This window comes from Drosophila miranda, chromosome XR (assembly GCF_003369915.1).
Source record: "Drosophila miranda strain MSH22 chromosome XR, D.miranda_PacBio2.1, whole genome shotgun sequence".
NCBI classification, from domain to species: Eukaryota; Metazoa; Arthropoda; class Insecta; order Diptera; family Drosophilidae; genus Drosophila; species Drosophila miranda.
In genome coordinates, this window is record NC_046674.1 from 403,648 (window position 1) to 428,690 (window position 25,043).

Sequence of the window (25,043 nt, forward strand, 5' to 3'; positions counted from 1 at the left end):
TCCTGATATTTAGTAATAAATATAATTTTTGTAATCTTACCAAACCCCAGGCCGGCCTATCCTAGGCCTGCTGCCTACTGACATCTGCAAGATGTTTACAGAAATTCAGGGAACGGAACCATTACAGCAACCAAGCTAAACCGGAAACACGAATTCGAGCGAAAGGGCAATACATACATCTCGAGCGAGATGGAGTCATATACCGATCACGCACACACCCGCAACCGGAACAGAGAAAGACCGAAAAGAGAGCAGCAAAACATATTTTCGAGTGAGACGGAAACACAAGAGAAAAAAAAATAAACAATAAATAAATATTTTTATGAAAATAGAAAGAAAACGTATGAAAGTAGAAAGAAAAACTTTGTAAATGGAAAGAACATTTTTTATGAAAATTGAAAGAACAATTTCTATGAAAATAGAGAGGCAAATTTTGGACTAATTTTCTATTAGAGTATTCAAGCTGCAAAGTGTGTATAAGTAAATAATGTTCATTAAATATATATATATATATTTAGTGGAATAAACATAAATACTACATATTATGTACTATTATGAACATATGTATGTGTATTTTATGGTATTATATTATATAATAATATACATACATATATGATTACATATAAAAAAGTAAATCGCTCGGGAAAAATTATATAATGGGTCTAAACAGATTATAGTGTAATACTTGCGCATCAAATTTTAAATCATTTGTGCATTCAAAAACAGAACCAGCAAGTACGTACATATGTGTATTGCCCGTATTGCTCATGATGACTATGCGGTGGTTGAACGGCAGAACGCCGAAGGTCCTGGGAACCCTGTGGAAAGTGAATTGAAAACCAGCTCCCAACAGCGATTTCGGATTGTTTATTCCTTCTGAGAGCATATTGCATGACACATATCCCGGAAAAGCAGAACGAGGATTTAACCTTCACTTTTCCGTGTTCTGCGCCGCTCTGGTGAATTTCCCTCTTTAAATCAGAAGGCCCGCGCACCCACTTTTTAAACCAGTCGCTCTGGAGAAAATATCCTTGATCCTTGGTCCTTGATAAGGAATGCCTTATCTCAAGGAAACTATTCCAAGCCCAGGACGACGTCGCACGTCCTGAACGTGCCTCGAATAACGGAGAAAACAACAAAAGCTGTTGCTGTTAATTGTTGTAAAACAAATTTTTATTGTTGTACAAAAACAAGTCTCAACCTGCAGTCGATTGGTAGGATTCTGCCGATCACGAAAAGACATGCTGCGGCCCCATATAGCGTGCAGAGGAAACCAGTATTTTAATGATATGCCAATCTTCGGAAGTCTATATCTCAGAAAAATAGGGCCAGATCGGTGAAGGACCAACACTCCCAGGATCGCGAGGATCCCGACTGTCGAGCGGCATCAAAATCTCGACTAAGAAAATGAGGCCGCTGTTTGGCAAATTTATTGAAGATCGTGAAGAAATGGATATCCTTTTTCCCGATTGCAGTCGATTGGCAGGACTCTGCGGATCACGAAAAGACATGCCGCGCCCAAATCGGCTACCGTATAGCAAAGATATAGCGTGCAGAAGAAACCAGTATTTTAATGATATGCCAATTTCCGAAGGCTATATCGCAGACAAATAGCACCAGATCGGTGAAGGACCAACACTCCCAGGATCGCGAGGATCCCGACTGTCGAGCGGCATCAAAATCTCGACTACGAAAATGAGGCCGCTGTTTGGCAAATTTATTGAAGACCGTGAAGAAATGGATATCCTTTTTCCCGATTGCAGTCGATTGGCAGGACTCTGCGGATCACGAAAAGACATGCCGCGCCCAAATCGGCTACCGTATAGCAAAGATATAGCGTGCAGAAGAAACCAGTATTTTAATGATATGCCAATCTTCGGAAGTCTATATCTCAGAAAAATAGGGCCAGATCGGTGAAGGACCAACACTCCCAGGATCGCGAGGATCCCGACTGTCGAGCGGCATCAAAATCTCGACTAAGAAAATGAGGCCGCTGTTTGGCAAATTTATTGAAGATCGTGAAGAAATGGATATCCTTTTTCCCGATTGCAGTCGATTGGCAGGACTCTGCGGATCACGAAAAGACATGCCGCGCCCAAATCGGCTACCGTATAGCAAAGATATAGCGTGCAGAAGAAACCAGTATTTTAATGATATCCCAATCTTCCGAAGGCTATATCGCAGACAGATAGCACCAGATCGGTGAAGGACCGACACTCCCAGGATCGCGAGGATCCCGTTTGTCGAGCGGCATCAAAATCTCAACTACGAAAATGAGGCCGCTTTTTGGCAAATTTAAAGATGGTAACATCATGATTTTTTGCGAAAATCGTGAAGAAATGGATATCCTTTTTTCCGATTGCAGTCGATTGGCAGGACTCTGCCGATCACGAAAAGACATGCCGCGCCCCAATCGGCTACCGTATAGCAAAGATATAGCGTGCAGAGGAAACCAGTATTTTAATGATATCCCAATCTTCCGAAAGCTATATCGCAGACAGATAGCACCAGATCGGTGAAGGACCAACACTCCCAGGATCGCGAGGATCCCGTTTGTCGAGCGGCATCAAAATCTCGACTACGAAAATTAGGCCGCTTTTTGGCAAATTTAAAGATGGTAACATCATGATATTTTGCGAAAATCGTGAAGAAATGGATATCCTTTTTTCCGATTGCAGTCGATTGGCAGGACTCTGCCGATCACGAAAAGACATGCCGCGCCCCAATCGGCTACCGTACAGCAAAGATATAGCGTGCAGAGGAAGCCAGTATTTTAATGATATGCCAATCTTCCGCAGACATCGCGGAAAAATAGGGCCAGATCGGTGAAGGACCAACACTCCCAGGATTGCGAGGATCCAGACTGTCGATTGGCATCAAAATCTCGACCACAAAAATGAGGCCGATTTTTTGACAATTTAATAATGAACCATCATGATTTTTTGCGAAAGTCGTGAAAAAATTAATGTCCCTTTTTCCGATTGCAGTCGGTTGGCAGGACTCTCCTGCCACTGGGTGATTCCGTGATTCAGAACTTTAATTAAAATTAAATGAAATAGATATTCAAACATGCATACCACCGGTTGACAAGCAACAAGAGTTCAAATGACGTTTCATTTCATGTTCACTCACGTTTTGTGCTTTGGCCTTTTTCGATTAAACCTTATTTTATAGCAATCCCATAAAGCAAGCCAATCTTGTGGAAAATGTATTCATCAATCGAATAAAGTTTTGTGTTCAGGTTAGAGGGTTCCAGTTAGCTAGTAATTTTAAACTGAATATCAAAATCGATGAATATGAATTCCGACAATGAACAGAGAACGATTAGCCTGTTGTCGACCAGGGGAGTGTTTAAATATTCCCACAAAATTATGAAACTTGCATAATTTTGTCGCAGTTCAGATGAAAAATTTGATTTTTAAGTATATTTTTTGGTATATTTTGGAAAAAGAATTGTATATTTCCTAAAGGTCCGACCGTATATTTAATATCCAAATAAATCCGTGGTCCAGGATGACCCATTACGGTATTTTTAATACTTTTCAGTATTTTTTGAGGTCAAAATTGAACCGACGGTATATTTACGGTATATGGGTATATAATGGTATATTTTGTCAATTTCAACAATCTATTTTTCATTTTCAACGTTATATAGAAATCCAATAAAAGCAAGTGGTTAAATTAAGCCAGTCAATTAGAAAATTGATTCATTAATCAGATAAAACTATGTGGCATGGCTAAATGTTCTATATAGCTGAGAATATTCGACGGAAGATCAAGAACGAGGAAAATGTAAACTACAACCGTATATTTACGGTATATTTTGAAAATGAGGCGGTATGTTTCGGTATTTTTCTGAGGGTCGGACGGTATATTTTATCGATAAATCCGCGGTCACACTGCTACTGACTACGACAAGAAGTAAATAAGTTTGAAAACGCGTAAAAGCTTGGGAAAAGCAAAAAACAAAGTCCTGCACTTGAGATAAAAGATTCCCAATTGTGGCTTTTATTGCGGAGAAAATCGAGCGCAATGTCGAACTTACAGCGAACCATGCTCAAGGGCAAATTGCCACCCACCATTCCTAGCGGGCGCATTGGTAGAGCGTAAGTTTTTGCTAGGATGCTGCTGCCTGCGTGGGAGGGAGGGAGTAGTAAAGATTAATACCCAAATTGGTTAATTACAGAGACTCCTTCAAGAAGTCGCGCATACGTGACTACAAGCCGGGCATGTGGAACGAGTTCTTTGCCGAAAAGGAGGATGTCACGGTGGATGAGCAGCGAACTTTTCGTGTCTATCGCACCAAGAAGCCCGAGAAGCCGGGCCCCGTTCTATTGCTACTACATGGCGGTGGTTACTCGGCACTTACCTGGGCGCACTTTTGTGTATGTATTCCGCAGCTGTTTTGCCTTGGCGTTCTGACTGCGTGTCTGAGATATGGGATGATAATTCCATTATTCATTTAATTTGCAGTCCGAGGTGACGAGCATGATACACTGCCAGTGCCTGTGCATTGACCTGCGAGGCCACGGTGATAGCAAGGTGGGCGACGAGGATGACCTCTCGGCAGATACGTTGTCAAAGTGAGTATCACCTTGACCTCTGTTCAGTGGTCGTTTTTATTGATTTTTTGACCCTAGGGATATTGGCGATTTGATTCTTAAACTGTATCCAGAAGAAGTGCCACAACTCTTTGTGGTCGGCCACTCCATGGGAGGCGCCATTGCAGTCCATTTTGCTTCTATGGCATTGGTGCCCAATTTAATCGGCATTACCGTCATCGATGTGGTTGAGGGAACTGCCATGGAGGCGCTCGCCAGCATGCAAAGCTTCCTCCGCTCCCGTCCAAAGTATTTCCAGAGTATTCCCAATGCCATCGAATGGTGCATAAGAAGCGGACAGGTGCGCAATGTGGACAGTGCCAAAGTCTCAATGCCCGGGCAGATAATCAAGTGAGTGCTCCATAGTGTGTTCCATAGCCATTTCTCATAAATGTCTGACCGAATCGCCCATTTCCAGCTGTACAACGAATCAACTGGCAACGAATGACCTGCCACTACCCGATGATGTGCTGGAGGAGGCGCATCACTCGAGCATGTTTCCAAATCCGTTCAGCATTTCCGAAGATGAAGAAGTTTCGCCTCCGGGCGATGGTGAGGAAGGCAGCGCCGACGGTGAAGCAGCTGGCACCGACTTTAAGAAACCCACCACGACCAAAGAGCCCACTGAAGCTGCCAAGAAGTAAGTTAAGTCCTAAGCACACACACGTACACAAGTCTTTTAACCCACTTTTCCTTCAGTTACACCTGGCGCATTGATCTCTCAAAGTCAGAGAAGTACTGGGTGGGCTGGTTCTCAGGCCTGAGCGACAAGTTTCTGAACCTTCGATTGCCCAAGCAACTTCTGTTGGCCAGCATCGATGGATTAGATAGGACCTTGACAGTTGGCCAAATGCAGGGTCGCTTCCAAATGCAAGTCTTGGCACGCTGCGGACATGCCGTGCACGAGGACCGTCCACACGAAGTTGCCGAAGTCATTAGCGGCTACTTGATACGCAATCGTTTCGCAGAGGCAGCTGGTGAATTCCGCTGCCACATGCCATCTTGTTGAGCGAATCGCGATGGTCGTATCTATGGCTGAGCACAAGCAGAGTTCACAAATATTTTTTTGAATGTATCATTAAACTTTGAACTAACAGATGCGTTCATAAAGTATATATATATATATATACAAAAACAAGAGGTAGAGCGTAGGAACAGGTACATACATATATATTTAGCCGTATATTCTATATATGCAGATATACTTATACTTCAGTAATTTATTCGATATTTTTAATGAAATCTTTGAATTTTTATTATCGTACTTTATACTCATTTTGCCAAAAAAAATCGCAAGCAGAAGAATTCATTGAGTTCGGGCTTCTTAAATTGTTAAAATGTGTGTATTAAATATGTGCCAGATCGAAAGAAATTTTAACGAAATCGAAATTATACGAATGCTAAAAGGTTGAATAAAGCTATTATTAATCAAATGTTAACCGAAAATTCCAGCAAAATTATCAATTTGGAATGTACACAATATATTGGCATTTATTGAATTGGTTCTATTCGCTTCTGGGTGCCCCATAGGGTCAAAAGCAACATTTAACACATAGATTATATAACAGATTAACACAGTTAGTCGACGAAACGGTAGCCACCCACAGACTTCATCTTAATCTTGGACTCCAAGGCCTGGATGCGATGCAAGCGCTCGGCTATCTGATCGCGAATCTCTGGGCGATATTTCTTGCCCTGCCCCAACGATTCCATTTCAGTCAGCCACATGGCCCGCTCGTTGATCTGATCGAGGACTGCAAAGTAAACGGGTGAGTAATGATTCTACTTAGGTACGAGCCAGTTTCTCCACTTACGTTCGTTAATGATATCCTCCTCTGTTACGAGTGGCTCCTCACGGGGACGTCGCAACGGCTTCACGGCCGGATCGGCCAGATGTGTGCCAGCCATGGTGAACTGCAGCTGGGACTTGGCCTTCTCTCCGGCCATGCGATTGTCTGTGGGTGGGCGATAGTAGGTCGTCTTGTAGGCACCACTGGCCTCAATCTGGCGCAGATTCTTGCGCTTGGCGTTGCGAGCGCGATCGAGAATGGCCAACGTCTCCTTGTCCGGGTCATTGTTGGTGTTTGGACGTGGTGGCTTGGGCAGCGGCAATGGCTCCCCATTGCGCAGACTCTCATCGATTTGCTTACGCATCAATATGGACATCTTGGACTCCTTGACGAGCACTAAGGAAATTCGAAACCAGTAGTAGAAGCCGACCATACGGGTAATGGCAGTCGCGTCTAATGGCACTTACGACGGATTAAATCAGAGGTCTCCTTGCTATACTTCACTTTGGTCGAGTGAAAGGCTCCAGCACCCCCGGGTGCAATGCGCTCACTTGGCCACATGGGCAACTTTTCTGTGCTGCCTTGTGCGCCAACCGCCTGTTGGTCTTCCTGCTCCACCATAAAGGCACCTGGCAGCGCCTTCAGATGCACATTGTTATAGCGATGTCGGCTCATTCTGTAAATCTAGAAAATTTTGCTTGGGACAAATTGTAAAATATTGTTGAACGTTTTCGTGTGCTGGCTAGCTTCGATATAAAGGATCCCAGTCGAGTCGAGTTTGTTTTACCCCAAACAACAGGGAAGTTGGACGCATGGCAACCTGCGTTGTTCGGTTGTTAAGGTATCGAATCAAGTAAACAATGAGAGCGATTTTAAATCTCGAAATAATTTATTTAAAATAAATATATGGTAGGTATTGTATGTGTGTATATGTGTAGGGTAGGTACACTCTTGGTTGGAGGCTCACATTTGATAAGCTGCAGGCCCTTCTCTTTCTCTCTCTCTCTCTCTATTTCGCCAAACATTCAAAATGCCACCTGCCTCTTAACCGATCCGTAGTGGCAGTTTACAATCTTTAACTTGAAATTTTACAATAGTTTTGCGGATAACTTTGAACTCTCTATTTTCGCTAGTTTGCAATATACATTTACATTTATTTATTTAGGCTGCTTTCGGCTTTCTGTTACTCCTCTGGCCGTACATTATTTCGTTTCTTTTATTTTGTTGTTTTGGTTTTTATAAATAAAAGCATTTTCGAGTTACAATAAGTTTGTGAAACTATGGACAAATAGTGATAATGAGGAAACAAAAAAATTTTTTAAGCAAGTTTACAGTTTGATCAGCTTTTTGTACAATAAAATAAACATAGGCTACGCGGTACTGCGTATCTTAGGGTATTTTTTTTTGGCTGCCGTATCATTTTAGCTCTGCCCGTCTTATGCTTAGGATGCGACCTACAGACGCAGTACATACTGGTATGTATAAATATAAAAAAAAAAACCAACTAAAACATGCCGTTTTTACAAATAAACAATTGACTAATGCGAAAAAAATAATTAATCGTAGAGTTACAGTTACATATAAATCAATGAATACAAATGACAATGATCTCATGAACGTCCGTCCGGCTGCATGTGCAACACGGTGTCCGACAACACGTACATGGTGGGTAAGGGGTATGGGGTAGGGGTTGGGAGCTTACGCTTACTTATACAAAATACAATATATCGCTCCGATCGATTCACCAACTTAAAAACACAAACATTGAAACATTTCGAAACCTATTCGAAGGTTGGTTTGGTTTTTGGTTTGTTTGTAGTTATACGGTGTTCAGCAAATATGTTCCATTAAATTTAAAATAAATTATGTGCATGTGTATATGTAGATAAACACATCCCATCCGTTATATGGGAGTTCTACTTCATTCAGCAAGCAAGGTGTTTTGATTCGCTCAAACATTTCTCAATTCTCCTTTTTCGTTTCACATTTCTCAATTCTCAGTCCCTTTCCTCCTTCCAGCTCTCCTCCTTTTCTTTCCTAGTGTTTATAATTGCGAAAAAGTAATCTTAGTCAGTCTCATGGTCACGATGCAGAGTTCACTATGTAAATTTTTTACTAAATAAACGATTTCTTTTGTCGTCCTCTTGCCGGGGGATCGGATCTGTTTTCGTTTGGCGACGCGGTTCGTGTTTGTGTGCTTGGATATTGATGTGTGGTTTAGAATAGCGTAAAATGTTGATCAAATTTGGCCAAATTTTCCTACATAGAGAGAAGTGATAGTGGTGTGATATAGTGTATGTGTGTTGTGTGTTCTGTGTGGGATTGGGGCGTGGCTTGTTAGTTGAACTACAAATGGCGACAACATTTACAAAACTTAAACATTAATAACATTAGCCGCTACAGAGGTATCTCTGCTGCCGCCAGATAGCTGGCCGTGCCCGGGCGCAGGCACAGACGCAGGCTTCGTTAGGGAGTTCGTTCATTGGGGGAGGCGCGAAAGCAGCTAGAGCTCTTGTCACAGCTCCAACGGCCAGCCGTTGGACAGCGGGAGGGGCTCCGGGCACCGCCAGCGCGGCAGACACGACACACAGAGGAGCCCTGGCACACAACTCAAAACTTAACATTTAAAAAAACTAGCAGAGCTTACAAACTAAAAACGATTACAAAAATTGCATGGGCTGTGGGCTCTGGTGGGTGGGGGGTGGGCGGGCGGGGTGGGGTTGTGTGTGTGTGTGTGTATGTGTGTGGGGGGGTGGGGGGTGGCGAAACAACGAGCATTACAATTAAAATTACAAAACACATTCATTTTCGTTTATGAAATCAATCTTCAAAACGCAGTGAACACAAAAACTGCCACAAAATCATCGCTGAGCGAGCGAGTTGGCTCAGTTCATTGCCTGTTCAGTCATTTGGCGGCACAACGTCTCGAGCTGTTCCAGGCTCTTAAAATCGTTCATTTTATATTCGTGCGGCGCCATGCTTAGGCTAATCAACTGATGCTGCGGCTGGGACAGGCAATGATCTGCAGTGTGATTGTTGTTCTTGCTGCTCTGTTGGCAGAGAGTGTTGCTGCAGGCCCCACCACTGCCGCCACCACCACCAGGACATGGGCACAGACAGCTGCCACTGCCCACTGCAGCGGCAGCAGCCGCCAGCAACTGCAGCTGTTGCTGGTTAATCAAATTGTTGTTCAGTATGTTGTTGTTATTGTTGTTGTTGATTAAAATTTGTGGTGGATGCTGATGATCGCTGTGTTGCGACTCCTGACTCTGACTACTAACCATCACCACGGCGGCCATGGTCTTCTTTGGATGTTGCTCCGAACTGGACACTCCTCCATTTCCGTTCGCGCTGAGACCGTTTAGGCTTGGCTTGCGTGGCTGCTGCTGACTCCTTGAATCCATGACCAGACTATCGTTGGAGCCGTTGGTGTTGGTGGTAAGCACCCCCTGGCCCGGCTTGAATATCATTTGCTGCGGCTGCTGTGGCCCACCAGTTACCAAAATGAGGTTGTTCAGCGATCGACGATGCGACTGCGGTGGCGTCTGCTGCGGTAAGGCCGGGAAATGGTTGTGCTGCTGAAGCATCTGCTGCATTTGCTGGGCATGGTGATGCGACTTGGGTGGCTGCTGCTGCTGCTGTTGGTGATTGCTCATGAAGCTGGGATATGAAGAGCTCTTATACTGCGGCTGATGCGACGGACCGCCGTAGCCGTTGTACTCAAATTGCTGTAGCGGCGGTGGCGGTGGTTGTTGTTGCTGCTGGTGATGCGGCAGGGGATGCTGCAGGCAGTTCAGGGAGAAATTCAACATGTCATTAGAGTTCTTCCGATTGTTAATCCTATCACTGCTGCCATTCTTGGGATCACACTTGCGAGTCTTGCCATTCCATCTAAAACATAGATTAATTAGAATACTAGAAAGAATTAAATAGTATGATTGAAACGCACCTGGGTTTGTTGATGTTGCCGCCAGTGGGTACGCCGGGAGTCTTCACATGGTGCAGCTTTGAAACCATTGAGATTTTCAGCTTGGATAGCTTAAACTTGAGTTCCTTGAGTTGGTTGGCATGGTTCATGAATGCCTCGTTATGAATAGAACGATCAAGTATCCACATGAACACACCCATTGTTTCATCGTCCTGGACACAGTAGGGATCCGCCTGGACGGCATTGCTGACCAGGTCGATGACCTTGAGGAAGCGATGACCAATGTTCTCCTCCGGTGGCCCCATGGACTCCACGGGTTTCATTGGCGTCAGCACAATGTGAGTTAGCTCCTCGACAGCCGTACTGAGCTTCATCTGTCCCGCGTGCAGCTCCTGCTCCACCCTGCTGAGGATGTGGGCACGCTCCTTCAGCTTGTCAATGCAGAGGGCCAGCTTATGGGAGGCACCCTTTGTGACACCCACGCTCTGGAGGAATTCCTCTGTAATCATCAGCATCTCCTCGTAGGTCATGTTCTTGAACAGCTCAATGTATTTGTGCAGCCGTAGGGACTTCAGCCAGAGGCCTATCCCCGACATGCCCACATTGCGTGTCTGGAACTTGATGTAGCCGGGCTTGAACTCGTCCAGCCGAGTATCGGAGCCACTGTTCGCCAAAGCTCCGCGCTGATGCTCAATGGAGAGAGAGAAACTCCTCGGCTTGTTGGCAAACTGGGCCAGATTCTCTGTGGAGTTGGAGCAGTTGTCGTTGACCGTGATCACTGACGAGTTGGATGAGGATGAGCAGCTGGAGATTGTTTGAGTGGTCAAGCTGTTGGAGCGCCGCGTCTTCAGGGCTGCTATTTTGCTGTCCAGACTCCAGCGATTGATGTCACCAAACTGATCGCCCACATTACCCATCAATATCGAGGCGTAGGGCAGTTGTGGACCTGACGGAGGCGGTAGCAACAGCTGTTGATGATGATGATGTGAGGTGGGAGGCTGCAAGCGATCATTTAGTATTATGTTTATGAGATTACTTCGGGCTCCTTTTTCTCTTACCTGCTGACAGAGATTGCTTATGCCGCTGGCCTCACCCACATCTGCCATAATGGGGGGCTCAAAGTCGAGGATTTCCGTGCCGTTCTTGCTGAATGACGTGTCATGGTCTTCGGTGCCACCGATGCCAAGCATTGAGCCCGCTGCCGCTCCCGCCACGACGCTGTTGACCAGCAAGGAGCTGCTGTCCAGCGACAGGCCTAAGCTATTCTGACTAGAAGCTAATTCGTTCAGGGTAATACCATTTAAATTATCACAGAGTGGATTAATCGATCCGCTGGAGCCCCCGCTGCCTCGCCAGTCGCCGCCGGTGAGTTTGTGCTGCTGCTGTTGCTGCTTGCTGGGCGGGGCAATCGTTTGCCAGTCATTGCTGCGCGACGATCGCGAGCTGCTAGTGGTGCACAAGCTGCTCCCTAGGTTACTCAGTGATGAAGAGGCCACCGAAGAGCAGGAGGCCGCCGAAGAACTAGCTGCCGATGAGCTGCCCGTGGAGCTGGTTCCTGCCACCAGTTGTGGCGAGGGCTGCAGAAAGTAGCTGCGATTCGTAAGACCAGCGGCGGCTGCCTGAATGTGGTCCTCGAGGTGTCGCAGCCAAATGTTTAGCGATCGTCGATCTTCACTGCTTATGGCCGGATGAATGAGCAAGTAGGAGAAGATCTGTTGCACCAGCTCCGTGGGCACAATCTGCTGCATGGTGTCCTTGACAGCGGCCGGAATCAGGGCCATGTATATGAGTTTGGCCTCATCGTTGCCCGGCTTCAGCAGCGGCAGCATGTTCAGCACCTCGTGGAGTATATCCTCCTTGCGGGCATACAGCTTCCTCTCATCACACTGCGAGGAGGTTGTGATCTGAAAATCGCTGCCATAGCACGGCATCGAGTCCTTGTCGGAGGAGGAGGAGGACATGCCATCCAGCACATCGCAGGGCTGAAACGTCTTGTATGCATTCAGCAGGTTCTGCAAGTAGACCGGATTGTTGGCATTGATGTCGATGACCACGCTGCTTAGATTCGTCTGCGAGGTCCCCAGATTCTGTGTCAAATTGTTGTCGATCGAATACTGAAGGAACTTGAGGCTCGGGTAGCGCAGACGCTTTAGCAGCGCGTACATGACGACGGTTCGCTCGCAGTCGTTCCACTTCTCGAAGAGATTTGTCACTGTGGTCACCTGCTCGCAGAACAGCGCGTTAGCCGGCTGATGGGGATTGGAATTGCAGTTGCTGTTGGCAATGGTATTGGTATGGGTGGTATGCATTTGTGTTGCGCCTGTTTTCGCGGGCGTTGTCGTAGATGTGGCCTCCTTTTGGGAGTGTGTCTGTGTGGGAGTGGAGGTTTTGGGCTGCATATCGTTTAATGCACTGTTCGAGTTTGTGTTGCTGTCGATGCCGCAGGACATCGCGTTGTCTGTTGTGCTAGTTGAGTACTTCATCTCGTTGTTATTTCGGTTTTTAGTTTCTTCCGTTTTTAGGAATATGTTAAGTTGGGTTTGTGTTGATATTTCAACTGTGGTGGCTTCTTTGTTGGATTATTTGGTTGCGTTACTGCAAAAGAAATATGTATATACGTTAGTGAGTGCTAAACCAATTTATGTAGAGTACGCCTAGCCTACTGATCCGAATCGGTCTGTATCCCCAGCCACGTGATCAGATCAAACAATTTCACATATTTTCCAAGAATTTGTCACCTGTTTGCTGATGTTGTTGTTTTGGCACTTGGGCGATAATAAAATAAACCCCAAGCCACCGTCTCACAGCCGCAAACACCTCTCAAAAGTTAATCAAATCAATTTTTTTGCTAATTTAATAAATTTACAAGCCAAGCGACAGCAACAACAAGAGCAGCAAAAGCCGCAGCACCGGCGGCTACAATAGTAATCTATCTGTAATTGGCAAAAGGGAAATTAGCATTTGCCATGGGTCCGTCCGGCCCTCGATCAGGGGCTTATCAGGGCAACAAATAAACACCAAGCAAATACATAACACCTTCGACAACTTGCTTTTCGCAATCGATAGTAAATCAATAAAATGGCAAATAATTTAAATAGGAAATCATTAGAATTAAATTTCTTTATGCCAAAGCGACCAAAGAGCACAGAACACGGAAGGAAGGGGAGGGGTAGTCGTTAAGTGTAGACAACCCTGCTGTAGTTGTCGAGAAGTTTGGTTAGGTTTTTTGCAGTTCGCACTTTTCATTTAATTTCCATTGCTTTTGTGTGCTCATTTCGAATCTTGTTTCTGCTGCCTGCCTTTGCTTTTGCGACTTTCTTCGATTTTTTTTTTCTTTTCTGCTTTTGCTATCTACTGTTATACATTAAAGCCCAGGCGACGCACCCCGCTCCACTTCTCTACCAGCTGCGCTCTTAGCAATGCAGAGCGGTTTCTGTATTGGTACGTATGGGGTTCGTGTGTGTGTGGTGTAAGCAGACATTAAAACATAACGGGGCCCAATTACTGTATTAAATGCGGAGCTGGGGAATTTACCGATGTTTACTTTTTTATATTTAACTTTTTGGATGAAATTTCACATTTCTTGTTGTTTAATTGTTGCCAATTTTTGCACCATTACATTAAATATGATGAGAGAGAGAGGGAGATGGAGAACTTATCTCACGCTGCAAACTAACGGTAAATATGCAGGGCCGATCCAATCTTTGAGGTTATGTTAGTTCCTAACCGGCTTTGAATAACTGCAATATTCCTAAAGTTCAATAAACGATCGTATCACACACACACACACTCACACAAACACACAGATCCTTCCACACTCTGGGGGGGAAACCAAACTCACAATGCGGCGTCGTTGTTTGTCGAATATTGTGCCTGTTCAGCAACCGCGATCGCAGTAGTTTTGCATGTTTTACTTATTTCTTTGCATGCACAATATAAATTTGATTATCTGTAGTTGAGCAAATACACAATACAGAGAGGGAACTAGACGCCACGGAAAACAGTTTGTATTAAATAAACGAAGATGAGAACTGAACTGAATTAAGAAATGCTGCAACGACAAGCGGTGGCGGCTCGCAACAGACAGCAGGCACTCTGTGGAGCACTGAGGAGGATGGACCGGCGGGCAGAGTGACGAGATGATGGCGAATGATTTGGCGCTGGCGTCAGCAGAGAGTGTGTGGCGTTTTAGAAAATGGTGGAGCTTGCGAAAATCAAGGAGAGAGCGAAACGGGAAAGGGAACGGACACGGGCACGGGTACGAAGCGCGCCTTTTTTTTGAGAGACCTTGCCTGCGAGTGTGTGTGAGTGTGACACACTGAGAATGCATGGAATTGCAATGCAAAGGCAAAAATTGCGGCAAATTACATGGGAGAGAGAGAACGTTACAGGGCGGCAGGCAGGGAGGAATTCGCTCTCCTACTCTCTTCTCGCAGTCCGATGCTGTCGACGTCGCTGCTGCTGGCTCTGGCTTTGCATACAATAGTTTTCCTTTACTTTCCGTTCCGTCTTTTGGTCTGGTCTGGTCCGTGATGGAGAGGTATGGGAGGAGCAGGCGGTTTGTTGTTTTCACCACAGACACACGCACACACACATACACACACACACACAACACGCACAACATATATATTAGCTCCCAAAATCACGCCCCACCCACCTAACCATGGTCTCGTCGTTGTCGGCCAGACAACAAAAATACATAGCTACACTATACAACTGCGCTTGTGCCAAAATCGTTCTATTTTTCAATTACCTTTCTGCTTTCTATTCGCCTGCTGCAAACCTTGAAATTATTTTCTGTTGCAATTCACAGATTTGATTGCTTGGAAACACGAAATTTAAGCATATTTCGCTAATGTGATATGCTATCAGAGCGCACATTTATTAATTTATAATTTTCACCTTCGCTGTATGTGTGTGTATTTTTTATTAGCACTTTCTGGCTGATGTTTTTGTTGTTTTTGCTAAATCATAACTACACATCGCCTTTTTTAGCCACATTTGCTGCGCATTCACGCAACGTGTTTTTTTTTTGCCAAGTCGCGATAGAGAATTCCACACAACTGCTGTTGCATGTGGTTATATGAACATTCTTGCCGTTTATTCCATATTTTCAGCAACTAATTATTTATTCCCGAACGCAACGCTTGTAGACTATGCAAATCAGCTGTGCAGTGTGACCGCGACTTATCGATCAAATATACCTTCCGACCGTCAGAAATATACCGAAACATACCGTCTCATTTAAAAAATATACCGTAAATATACTGACGAATTCAAGTTCTATTTTACATATTCCTCGTTTTTGATCTTCCGTGGAATTTTCACAGCTATATAGCACATTTAGCCATGCCCACATAAATTTATACGGTTCATGAATAATTTTTCTACTTAACTGGCTTATTCTAAATACTTGCTTTTATTGAATTTTGCGTAAAAAAAGTTATTTTTTTCAAAATCGGAGGTTGTAGACGATATGTTTTATACGATAAGAACGTACATATTTCCATTATGTACTTAATATGTAGGAAACGTGTAGTTACAATATAAGACATGTATTAAGATTAAAATTTTGTTGACCTTCTTTGCTTAAACCTTATTTAATAAACAATCAAATAAAAAGGAGTACTTGATATCAGCCTTGTAGTCTTGTAGAAAATGGACTTATCAGTCGAAAAAAATAATGTGTTCAGGGCTGAGGGTTCTAGATAGCGACTAATATTTAACTGAATGTAAAAATCAAGAAATATAATTTTCGATCATAGACAGAGATCGATTTTGTAAATCAGTGGGTTATAAAATACACTCCACGAAAATGATAAAACTTGAAGAATTTTTTTGGCTTACAGTTTACAAAAAGTATTCTTTTCCACGGCTTAACTAAAGTTGTTCACATGTTTAAATAGAGGGGGTGAAGTGGGCTAAGTTCGAGATAACGATTAATCCTCGGTCACACTGTTGCAGAAGGAAAATGAAAATTGTTATTGGAAAATTTTACTTCTAATGTTGGCTGCATAATGAAAAAGACACCAAAACATTATGAGCAACAGCTTTGGCACACACAGCAGTACATGCAAGTTCTACATACCGTAATAAACCACTAGCACCGCGAAAGTCCCAACGAAACGCACACAAACACAACAAAAGAACATTTCCATTGCGCTGTAGCAGTATCGACAGCGAAAAGAATGTTTGCCCAAACGGAATCGCAGAAGACGAGCTTCCTTGAGCAGACTAAGGCGGCCAGGGAGGAGCGGGCGCTGGAGAAGCGCCGTGAGTCGGCCGCCATCCTGCTGCAGTCTACCCTCAAAGGATATGCGTCGCGCCGGAAATATCAGAAGCGTATCATGTAAACCCTTGTCCCATCCCATTGCCACGCTCTACTATACATACCCCATTCCCCTTCTTTGTAGCAACGATTTTGATGCGGTATTTGTGCCCGGACAGGATGAGAAGGATACGGAACTGGAGCTGACTGCCGTTAATGTGTATCGTGTGCTCCGTCGGTATCTCACGCAAATCAAATTGGACAAGAAGAATATGAAAGCACGCGAGCGTCTGGAGATCATCTGCCGCTACGTTAACAGGGCCATGGAGGCGGAAAATACAAGGCTCTCGTACGCGGCCCTCTGCCTGCACAAGGAGCGGAGTCTACCCTGGATCGCGCACATCAAGATATTGCTAACCAACTGCCTGCTGCTGCTGCCAGAGCTCAAGCCAGAGAATCATGCCGACAGCCTGTCATTGGCCCTCTTCCTCCACACCCTGATTGTGTTTACTTCGCCAAAGTCATGGGCCATACTGCGGAATGCCACATTTGGAGGCCTCCAGCCTGCCATGCAAAAGGTCTGCTGCAACATTCAGGGGCACCTGGTGCAACACGGTTTCTACAAAACCATGCGGGTGAGTAGTCTTATAAACTTATCCGCTATAGAAGTATTTGAAATGTTCGTCCTTTAGCTGGTTCTGCTGCGGGGCACGGCACGCGAGGAATTGTCTGTGAAATCCGTCACCCTAGTGGCCATTATCACGCTCTGTCTCCGCCCGCTGATCGACGGAGACTGCAGTCGCAACCTGTTGAGCCAGTTTCTATCGGAGATTGTCTCTGTGCCGGCTCTAGTCTATCACTTGAATCAAAGCGTGCCCCAGTGCATAGAACAGTTGTCGTCCATGGGTCTGCTGAAGAAGGCATTGAGCATCTCCGAGGACTTCCAATGGTTCGAGGAGTTCGGCGCCAGTATGCCAGGAACCAAATCCTTGGCGTTCTTGGGAAACATTGTCAACTTGTTCAACATTGATGGCCAGGCAGAGGCCAAAGTGCTGGCCTATCCATTACTGATTGTAAGTTGGATGCAATCACATTCGGCTTCGTGCGCTCTTACACTCTTTCTGTTGCATAGGAAACCACCACAACGCTGCTGGAACTGATACCCAACACGGTGACCACCAAAGGAGTATTCACGCAATGGCACGAGTTGCTTGGCTGGCATACACCCGGTACGGAGCCCGCACAAAATCAGAATGTGTCGTTGATCAAGAAGCAATTTCATATGTTGTGGGATAGCCGCTGCATTAAGGTGCTACTGGGTGATTTCCTGAAGGACATTAATGTGAACTATGAGCGCATTGAGTTCCAGTCTCCCCAGCAGCCCTCCACATCGAATCTGCTGCGACGCGCCCTAGAGCGCAGCTCCAATTGCGGTGTCACTCTCATTGGCGGCGGCACGGTCAGCAAGCAGAGCAAACAGGCCAAACAGCCGTGGCGAAAGCTGGACAGTGCCGATGTGGTGCAGGTGTCGCGCATTTGCGGCATGTACTATGCGGCTCTCAGCACGCTCTCCCAAATGAAGCTGGACATTTTAACGGGAATATGCTACAACGACAATGTTCTCTACGACATCTGGCTGATGCTGACGTCGCTGGGTCCGAATTGCGGAATGAAGGAGTATCTGGATCTACTGAAGAGCGAGACCAGCCTCCAGAAGCCGCAGACAGCAATGCTGATGCTATTCTGCGACTGCATGACACACTATGTTACGTGAGTAGATCTACAATGCCTGATTCATCATCCGTGGCTATATATTTCCGTTTTTTTGTAGAATTCTCGACGAGTATGAGATGTACACGGAGCAGAATCCCTTTAGGCTAAACGATTATGTCATGCTGACCTACTTTCTGAACAATATGCTGTACAAGCTGATTAACGATAATATTTTGGGTGAGTTTGCATTTAATCATCGCCGTATTCCAGACACTTATCCCCTCTGAATCTTTTTAAAGGCGCCAAGAACATTGTTCAGAATCCAGTATTTCTCTCGCTTCACACTCTCCTGCTCTGTCTCTATCGTCGCGACTGTCGGCGACCGTTTACGCCGACTAATCATTGGCTCATACCGGAAGTAAAGCCTTCGACGTTCATCAACGATTTGGAGAAGGCCAAGCGGAATGCCATGCTGCTGCTGGCCAAGATGCCGCACATTATTCCTCACGATGATCGCGTCAAGCTGTTCCGCAAATTCGTGCAGAACGAAAAGGCTGTGATGGGGCTGACGGAGAGCGCCTGTGCCTCGCCTCGCTCAGCGCTGATCGTCATCCATCGGGAGCGTATTGTAGAGGATGGTTACCGCCAGCTGGCCGCCCAGCCCACGCAAGCTCTCAAGGGCGTCATCCGAGTGCGCTTTATCAATCAGCAGGGACTACACGAGGCGGGCATCGACCAAGACGGTGTGTTCAAGGAGTTCCTGGAGGAGACCATCAAGAAGGTGTTCGATCCATCGCTGAATCTTTTCAAAACCACCTCGGATCAACGATTGTATCCATCGCCGATCTCCTACGTGCAGGACAATCACCTGCAGCTCTTTGAGTTTGTCGGCCGAATGCTGGGCAAGGCCGTCTACGAGGGCATCGTGGTGGATGTCCCCTTCGCCTCGTTCTTCCTCTCCCAGCTGCTGGGGCAGACGCAGCAGGCCCTCTACTCCTGCATGGATGAGCTGCCCTCGCTGGACGCCGAACTCTATCGCAGCCTCACCTTCATCAAGCACTACAAGCAGGATGTGGCCGAGCTGAATCTGACCTTCTCCGTGGATCAGGATGTGATGGGCAAGATCGTCACCCACGAACTGCATCCCGGCGGCAAGGGGCGTGTGGTCAACGATCACAACAAACTGGTCTACATCCACTACATGGCCTACTTCCACATGAACACGCAGATACGCGAGCAGACACAGGCCTTCAATCGAGGCTTCCGCAGCATTGTCAATCCCGAGTGGCTGTCACTCTTCTCGCCACCGGAGCTGCAGCGTCTCATCTCGGGCGATACGGCGCCATTGGATTTGAGGGATTTGCGCAAGCATACGCAGTATTATGGCGGATTTCATGATTCTCACCGCGTGGTTGGCTGGCTCTGGGACATTCTGGGAAAGGACTTTACAGAGGAAGAGCGCAAGCTTTTCCTAAAGGTGAGTACCCGAAAAAAGGTCATGTCTAAGGCCATCTCCTTAATGCATATTCTTTTTGACAGTTTGTTACCAGCTGCTCAAAGCCACCGCTTTTGGGCTTTGCCCACCTTGAGCCGCCCTTCTCCATCCGCTGTGTGGAGGTGGGCGACGACGAGGACACTGGCGACACCATAGGTAGTGTGATACGCGGCTTCTTCACCATACGCAAGAAGGATCCGCTCAACAGACTGCCCACCTCGTCGACCTGCTTCAATCTGCTAAAGCTACCGAACTACCAGAAAAAGTCGACGCTGCGGGACAAACTTCGCTATGCCGTCAGCAGCAACACGGGCTTCGAGCTGTCGTAAGTTGGCTGTCAGGTGGACTGTCCACATATCAGGGACTGCCGTGCGACAATCTTGTTTAACTGTATTGCACATATTTCTCCCTCCGTGCTTTATTCACATTTTATGTTATCTTTTAAGTATTTCTCGCGGTTGAAGAGCCCTCGGCGTAATTTTTTTTTTTTTTTTTAGTGAAACTTAAATGGTATGTCAAGGATATAAAAAAAGAAAGAAAGAAAGAAACAAAAACAAATAAATATAAACGTATAGCTGTGATAAAACTATAATAAACTAACGAAGTGTACACAATAACCAAAATACCAATCAATGCTGAATTACCAATACTTCAACTAATATTCGATTTTGGTTGGAAAAGATAAAATGGAGAAGGGGGAAATCTATTAAACTATGGCATAAATGTATTTATATATGTACGAGCATTACATGATACCCAACACACATATGGCTTACGCCAGGAGTTACATTGTAAAACCACGAAACACAAAAAAAAAAAACAAAAAAAAACAGCAGCAATAAATCTAAATGTCTGATTCATGTTCAAAATGTAAAGCCGCTACTGTTATCTGATATTTCCCCTAAGCGCTTTCCCTGAGATAACAAACAAATGGGAAGGGAAGAAAAGGAAGCCAAACGGCAGCAATTAGTGCTATCCAAATTTCCCCGGGTTTTTCCGACCCAGCCAATGAATGAAAATGAAATGGAAATGCAATGAAATGAAGACGAGTCCACGCGAGCTAATGACACAAATCCGTCTGCCGATGGGACTGGGATTGAAACTTGGCTCCTGGTCATCCACTAATTGTCTGAGTCACACTGACGGAAACACAGGCTGCAAGGGTCGAATGATGCACTTAGGCCTTCTTTTGGATGAGCTATCCGGAAATATTGCAAAGAGTTTATGCAAAGCTAGTCAAATTACCGGAAATTGCATGTCACGGTCCAGACTGGATGCATTTCGGCTGACTAATGACTTGGGATCGGACCGTAATGCGAAATGCGATCTGGACCAGCGAATAGCTTATGGATAGTCCTTCCTATCTCTCATCCAGCTGACCCGCACTAAATCTGGTTTCTTGAATGTTATTTGACATTTTTATTCGAATAAAAAAATCATTATATTGTTCTCTACGGGTTCCGTTTCTCAAGTGATTTCCTCTTGCGGTTTTTTTCTGTCGGGCCAGTCTCCCTTGAACTGGAACAATGCCAAACAAATTGTAGAACAGACCTACAAAACAGACAATAATCATAACAATAATTTCAAAAATCGGCACAGACGCTAACAGTCGGCGGTCGTCGCACCGTCAGGCCATAAAATGCCGTCACTGCGACGACGACTGGCACTGTTCCCGAGCATCAGCATTCCAGGGACAAAGTGTGATGATTTTTATGACTTGCCTGTGAGTTTTTACCGCCACCGCCACCAGGAGCACAACAACAAGCGGCAACAAGTGACTGCTGAGCGACCCATAATATTCAAGTGGCACAGAGGCGACAGTCGCTTGGCGCCAGTCGCATGCGATGTGATGTGATGTCCTCTCTCTGGTGTCCTCGCCTTGGTGCCGGTGCAATTTGTTGTGGCCCGGCATCAAGTACCGTTTAAAGGTTTGATTAGCTCGACTTATCAAGGGCGGATCTCTTTTGTGAGTCCGTCGATAAACGGTAGCGGCGAGATTTCCTTGGATCTAGTACTACAAGCTGCAGCTTGTTCCAGTACGATTTCAGATATGATAAAATAGCAGCACTCGACCAAATGGGAGCTGATCATGGCAAAGAGATATGGATATCCAACGGATATTAAAGGTTTCCTAAGGCTAAGAAGGGTTTCTGAGTCGAGTGGGCACTCGAAAATTCTGATGCAAAAGGAAAATATCAGAAGTGGTCCGTAATATTGAAGAACATTCTGTGGGAAGATTTTAAAGGATATTTTTGAATGTTAAAAAGTCATAGTAAAAATAGTATCCGTTGCATTATCATTGATCTCCCCCCATTTGAAATAATTGTAATAATAAAATTAAAATAATGCAATATCCAAAGTTTTCTTTTGCAATAGTAGAATTCAATCTTTATAGGCATTTTGATTTGGACCACATCCAAAGCGTTTTCGTTTTCCATAAATATTACAACCGATTAGGAGGAGGCTACTTCAAAGAGCGCTGCACCCCAATCCCCCATTAATAGTATCAACGGCAATATGGGTGCCATGCCCGTGCCCCATCACTGGAGATGGGGAGAGATGGAGATTCCATTCCATTCCCCCACATGAACACACGACCCAAAATGGCGTTCCGGATCGGTTAGAGCGGGACAACGAAACGTTCCAACGACTATCAGCCAATGCCCGCGCTGCAGAGAGGCAGAGGGAGAGCGACAAAGAACGAGGGAGAGCCGACACCAGCACACACCACTTGAGCAGAGGAACAGGTCGAGCAACTACTACTACCTGAAGCTCGACTGAGCGAAGACCGGATTCTGGCAGAATCGAGTCAGTGCGATCGTCGCTGCTGAGAGAAACAGTCTCAATCTTGACAACGTGACGAGCAGTTCTTGTTTCGAGTCGCGCCTCAAATACATACATACATACATATATTATTGTACGTTTCGGAATTTAGAAGCAGTTCGATCGATTTGAACCGTCGTAAGCAATATCGTAACCCCCCAATTCGCACTTCGAGGAGATCTTTACGAAATGTTGGCCCTGCCAAACATCGCCGATCTGCGCATGCAGCAGCAGATCGCTCACGAGATCTATCGCCACCAGATTATGCAACGTCTGCCTGGTAGGTGGAGCAAGCTCCCCGAATGATTCGCCGACGGCACTAGCTAACCCATTCGCTACCTTGCAGATCCCCTGTGCGGCCTTCTGCCTGCCTTTGCTGGGCACTTTGTGCCTCCGCCGCCACCACCTCAGCAGCCATCGCTGCCTGGAGTGGAGGCCAAGCTGGAGAACAACGAACTGTGGCAACAGTTCCACAACATCGGCACCGAGATGATTATCACAAAGTGTGGCAGGTTGGTACTATTTGACTGTTTGTTTCTTCATCTTATCTCCAAAAATTGTGACCGACTTTGTCGACTGTGTGGACTTGCCAGAGATTGCGATAAGCCTCCATCTTATCGTCGTGTCAACGTGTCGCTAACTTCCATTTTCTTCTCCTTTGCTTCTCCAACAGACGCATGTTTCCCTCGATGCGGGTCTCGTTGAGTGGACTCGAGGAGGAGGCCAGCTACTGCGTGCTCCTGGAGATGGTACCCATTGGAGACTGCCGCTACAAGTTCTCCGGCTCCCAGTGGGTCCCGGCTGGAGGAGCCGAACCGCAGAGCCCCCAGCGCATGTATCTGCATCCGGAAAGCCCGGCCACTGGCAAGCATTGGCAGTCGCAGGCTCTACTTTTTAGCAAAGTGAAGCTGACCAACAACACCCTGGACAACAACGGACACGTGAGTGGATTTGATTATTCTCAATCTGAATTGGTTGATAATCAAAGTCTCGTTCTCCTACAGATTGTCCTAGCCAGCATGCACAAGTATCAGCCGCGTTTGCATGTCATACGCACCTCTGATCTTGGCCAGATTCCCTGGGCCCCGCAGCAGGCCTTCGTCTTCCCCGAGACGGAGTTCATAGCCGTGACTGCATATCAGGTGTGTACTTGAGAAACCGCTTTTCCATTTGAAAATGATAACTAATCTTCCACTTTTGTTTACTTTGTTTACCTATAGAACGATCGCATCACCAAGCTGAAAATCGACAACAATCCCTTTGCCAAGGGTTTCCGTGAGTCGGGCCAATCACGGTGCAAGCGCAAGCTAAACGATTCACCGCCTCCACAGCCGGCGGCCACAGCAGGAGGAACCAATGTGGAGCACTCACCTTTAGCCAAGCGTCTCCGTTTGGTCGATGATCTGTCGATGCATCCACAACAGAATGCTGCGCAACTCCAGTCCGACCTTATGCAGCGTCATTATCTGCTGGATACACTGGAGGGCAATTTCTATCTGCCAGCGCCGCCACCGCCACCGCTGACATCCCATGCCATTGAATATGCCAGACACATTGCCTGCTATCCAAGTTGGGCCTACACACCGCCATCGCCAGCCTCCTCCTCCTCCACGTCGTCCTCCTCCTTCAGTGGCGAGTCGGCAGCCGAGGCGGACGCAGACACCTTTGTGGATGTGGTAGGCACTAACACGACAACCACCACCACAACGGGCACGCATGAGTCTGCGGCTTCTGTGGCCGCCGATGCCGATGCCGATGCCGATGCACAGCCAAAGCCCAAACGGAGCAGCTTCAGCATCTCGGACATATTAGGAACGAGCGTCTCCGTTTAGTCGCCGCCTGCACCCATTTCGGGAGCACATTGTACATTTAATTAGCGTTAGGTTGCCATCATCATCGTAGTCTCTAAGTTGAATTGTGATATTTTGCAGTTAATTAGGATTTCCAGGTATTTGCCATCAGTATTTATCGTATTTATTATGCAATTTTAATTGTTCAAATGATTTCGTAATGGATTTATTGTCTGTGGCATTTTAATGCGGCATAAATAAAAGACACACTATATTCAAAATGGAAGTTGAAAGGAATCGCTTGGCGGTCACTTTTTGTGGGCTGCTGCATATGTGGGGGTCAATGAAGACACATCTCTGGACCTACCTCCGACCTATCTCACCTGAGACCTGAGAGCCCGTGCGCACATTTGCATAAATTCCTCAATAATTTTCCATGCCCCATCCTGTTCTTTCAATTCAGAAGTTTGTTGCATGCTTCCATTTGGCTGTCTGCGGAGCCGTACATAATTCTGTCTCATGCAAGCCATTAAAACCTGTTCCAACATCGCCAGACGCCAGCTCCTTGCTCCTTGCTCCGCCCTCTGCCCCCGAAATCCCATTCCAAAAAAGTCCCAGAGCCGCTCTCCTGGCAA

General features: G+C 46.0%; 5 protein-coding genes across 8 annotated transcripts; 3 read left to right on the top strand and 2 right to left on the bottom strand.

Moving 5' to 3' along the window:
- Positions 1-3,881: 3,881 nt before the first annotated feature.
- On the top strand, positions 3,882-6,040 carry LOC108153174 (protein phosphatase methylesterase 1). The gene is made up of 6 exons (XM_017282982.2): positions 3,882-4,106; positions 4,187-4,385; positions 4,474-4,583; positions 4,641-4,952; positions 5,020-5,241; positions 5,301-6,040. Exons 1-6 carry the CDS (start codon positions 4,033-4,035, stop codon positions 5,608-5,610), a joined length of 1,227 nt encoding a protein of 408 aa, XP_017138471.1. The 5' UTR covers positions 3,882-4,032; the 3' UTR covers positions 5,611-6,040.
- Positions 5,851-7,192, bottom strand: LOC108153175 (UPF0193 protein EVG1 homolog). Its single transcript, XM_017282983.2, has 3 exons — positions 6,859-7,192; positions 6,416-6,787; positions 5,851-6,355 (listed from the first exon to the last, which is right to left on the bottom strand). Exons 1-3 carry the CDS (start codon positions 7,064-7,066, stop codon positions 6,180-6,182), a joined length of 756 nt encoding a protein of 251 aa, XP_017138472.1. The 5' UTR covers positions 7,067-7,192; the 3' UTR covers positions 5,851-6,179.
- Positions 7,193-7,514: 322 nt separating this feature from the next.
- LOC108152335 (protein Smaug) lies at positions 7,515-15,211 on the bottom strand. Of its 4 annotated transcripts, none has more exons than XM_017281596.2 (4): positions 14,161-14,478; positions 10,341-12,914; positions 9,673-10,282; positions 7,515-8,650 (listed from the first exon to the last, which is right to left on the bottom strand). In XM_017281596.2, exons 2-4 carry the CDS (start codon positions 12,800-12,802, stop codon positions 8,609-8,611), a joined length of 3,114 nt encoding a protein of 1,037 aa, XP_017137085.1. In that variant the 5' UTR covers positions 12,803-12,914; positions 14,161-14,478; the 3' UTR covers positions 7,515-8,608. The 4 variants fall into 4 exon arrangements, with proteins under 4 accessions (XP_017137085.1, XP_033242299.1, XP_017137084.1 ...); XM_033386408.1 differs by lacking the exon at positions 7,515-8,650 and having other exon boundaries at positions 9,173-10,282; positions 10,341-11,317; positions 11,378-12,914; positions 14,161-14,479; XM_017281595.2 differs by lacking the exons at positions 7,515-8,650; positions 14,161-14,478 and adding an exon at positions 15,073-15,211 and having other exon boundaries at positions 9,173-10,282.
- A 1,023-nt stretch (positions 15,212-16,234) lies between these two features.
- Positions 16,235-20,670, top strand: LOC108152901 (ubiquitin-protein ligase E3B). Its single transcript, XM_017282547.2, has 7 exons — positions 16,235-16,668; positions 16,733-17,222; positions 17,280-17,660; positions 17,720-18,357; positions 18,419-18,537; positions 18,600-19,777; positions 19,840-20,670. The coding sequence occupies exons 1-7, from the start codon at positions 16,508-16,510 to the stop codon at positions 20,122-20,124; spliced, it is 3,252 nt and encodes a 1,083-aa protein (XP_017138036.1). The 5' UTR covers positions 16,235-16,507; the 3' UTR covers positions 20,125-20,670.
- Positions 20,671-22,365: 1,695 nt separating this feature from the next.
- Positions 22,366-24,689, top strand: LOC108153487 (T-box transcription factor TBX6). Its single transcript, XM_017283527.2, has 5 exons — positions 22,366-22,898; positions 22,965-23,130; positions 23,292-23,559; positions 23,623-23,760; positions 23,839-24,689. The coding sequence occupies exons 1-5, from the start codon at positions 22,808-22,810 to the stop codon at positions 24,448-24,450; spliced, it is 1,275 nt and encodes a 424-aa protein (XP_017139016.1). The 5' UTR covers positions 22,366-22,807; the 3' UTR covers positions 24,451-24,689.
- The last annotated feature ends 354 nt before the right edge of the window (positions 24,690-25,043 follow it).

What these genes read in the sequence shown, in the direction of transcription:
- LOC108153174 (XM_017282982.2), top strand. Translation starts at nt 4,033, where the DNA reads ATGTCGAACTTACAGCGAACCATGCTCAAGGGCAAATTGCCACCCACC. An exon ending in AGCGGGCGCATTGGTAGAGC is followed by an intron (nt 4,107 to 4,186) that starts GTAAGTTTTTGC and finishes GGTTAATTACAG; the next exon opens with AGACTCCTTCAAGAAGTCGC. An exon ending in TTACCTGGGCGCACTTTTGT is followed by an intron (nt 4,386 to 4,473) that starts GTATGTATTCCG and finishes TTTAATTTGCAG; the next exon opens with TCCGAGGTGACGAGCATGAT.
- LOC108153175 (XM_017282983.2), bottom strand. Translation starts at nt 7,066, where the DNA reads ATGAGCCGACATCGCTATAACAATGTGCATCTGAAGGCGCTGCCAGGT. An exon ending in GACCTCTGATTTAATCCGTC is followed by an intron (nt 6,788 to 6,858) that starts GTAAGTGCCATT and finishes GAATTTCCTTAG; the next exon opens with TGCTCGTCAAGGAGTCCAAG. An exon ending in GGAGGATATCATTAACGAAC is followed by an intron (nt 6,356 to 6,415) that starts GTAAGTGGAGAA and finishes TTTACTTTGCAG; the next exon opens with TCCTCGATCAGATCAACGAG.
- LOC108152335 (XM_017281595.2), bottom strand. Translation starts at nt 12,802, where the DNA reads ATGAAGTACTCAACTAGCACAACAGACAACGCGATGTCCTGCGGCATC. An exon ending in GGCAACATCAACAAACCCAG is followed by an intron (nt 10,283 to 10,340) that starts GTGCGTTTCAAT and finishes TCTATGTTTTAG; the next exon opens with ATGGAATGGCAAGACTCGCA.
- LOC108152901 (XM_017282547.2), top strand. Translation starts at nt 16,508, where the DNA reads ATGTTTGCCCAAACGGAATCGCAGAAGACGAGCTTCCTTGAGCAGACT. An exon ending in GTTTCTACAAAACCATGCGG is followed by an intron (nt 17,223 to 17,279) that starts GTGAGTAGTCTT and finishes TTCGTCCTTTAG; the next exon opens with CTGGTTCTGCTGCGGGGCAC. An exon ending in TGGCCTATCCATTACTGATT is followed by an intron (nt 17,661 to 17,719) that starts GTAAGTTGGATG and finishes TCTGTTGCATAG; the next exon opens with GAAACCACCACAACGCTGCT.
- LOC108153487 (XM_017283527.2), top strand. Translation starts at nt 22,808, where the DNA reads ATGTTGGCCCTGCCAAACATCGCCGATCTGCGCATGCAGCAGCAGATC. An exon ending in GATTATGCAACGTCTGCCTG is followed by an intron (nt 22,899 to 22,964) that starts GTAGGTGGAGCA and finishes GCTACCTTGCAG; the next exon opens with ATCCCCTGTGCGGCCTTCTG. An exon ending in ATTATCACAAAGTGTGGCAG is followed by an intron (nt 23,131 to 23,291) that starts GTTGGTACTATT and finishes CTTCTCCAACAG; the next exon opens with ACGCATGTTTCCCTCGATGC.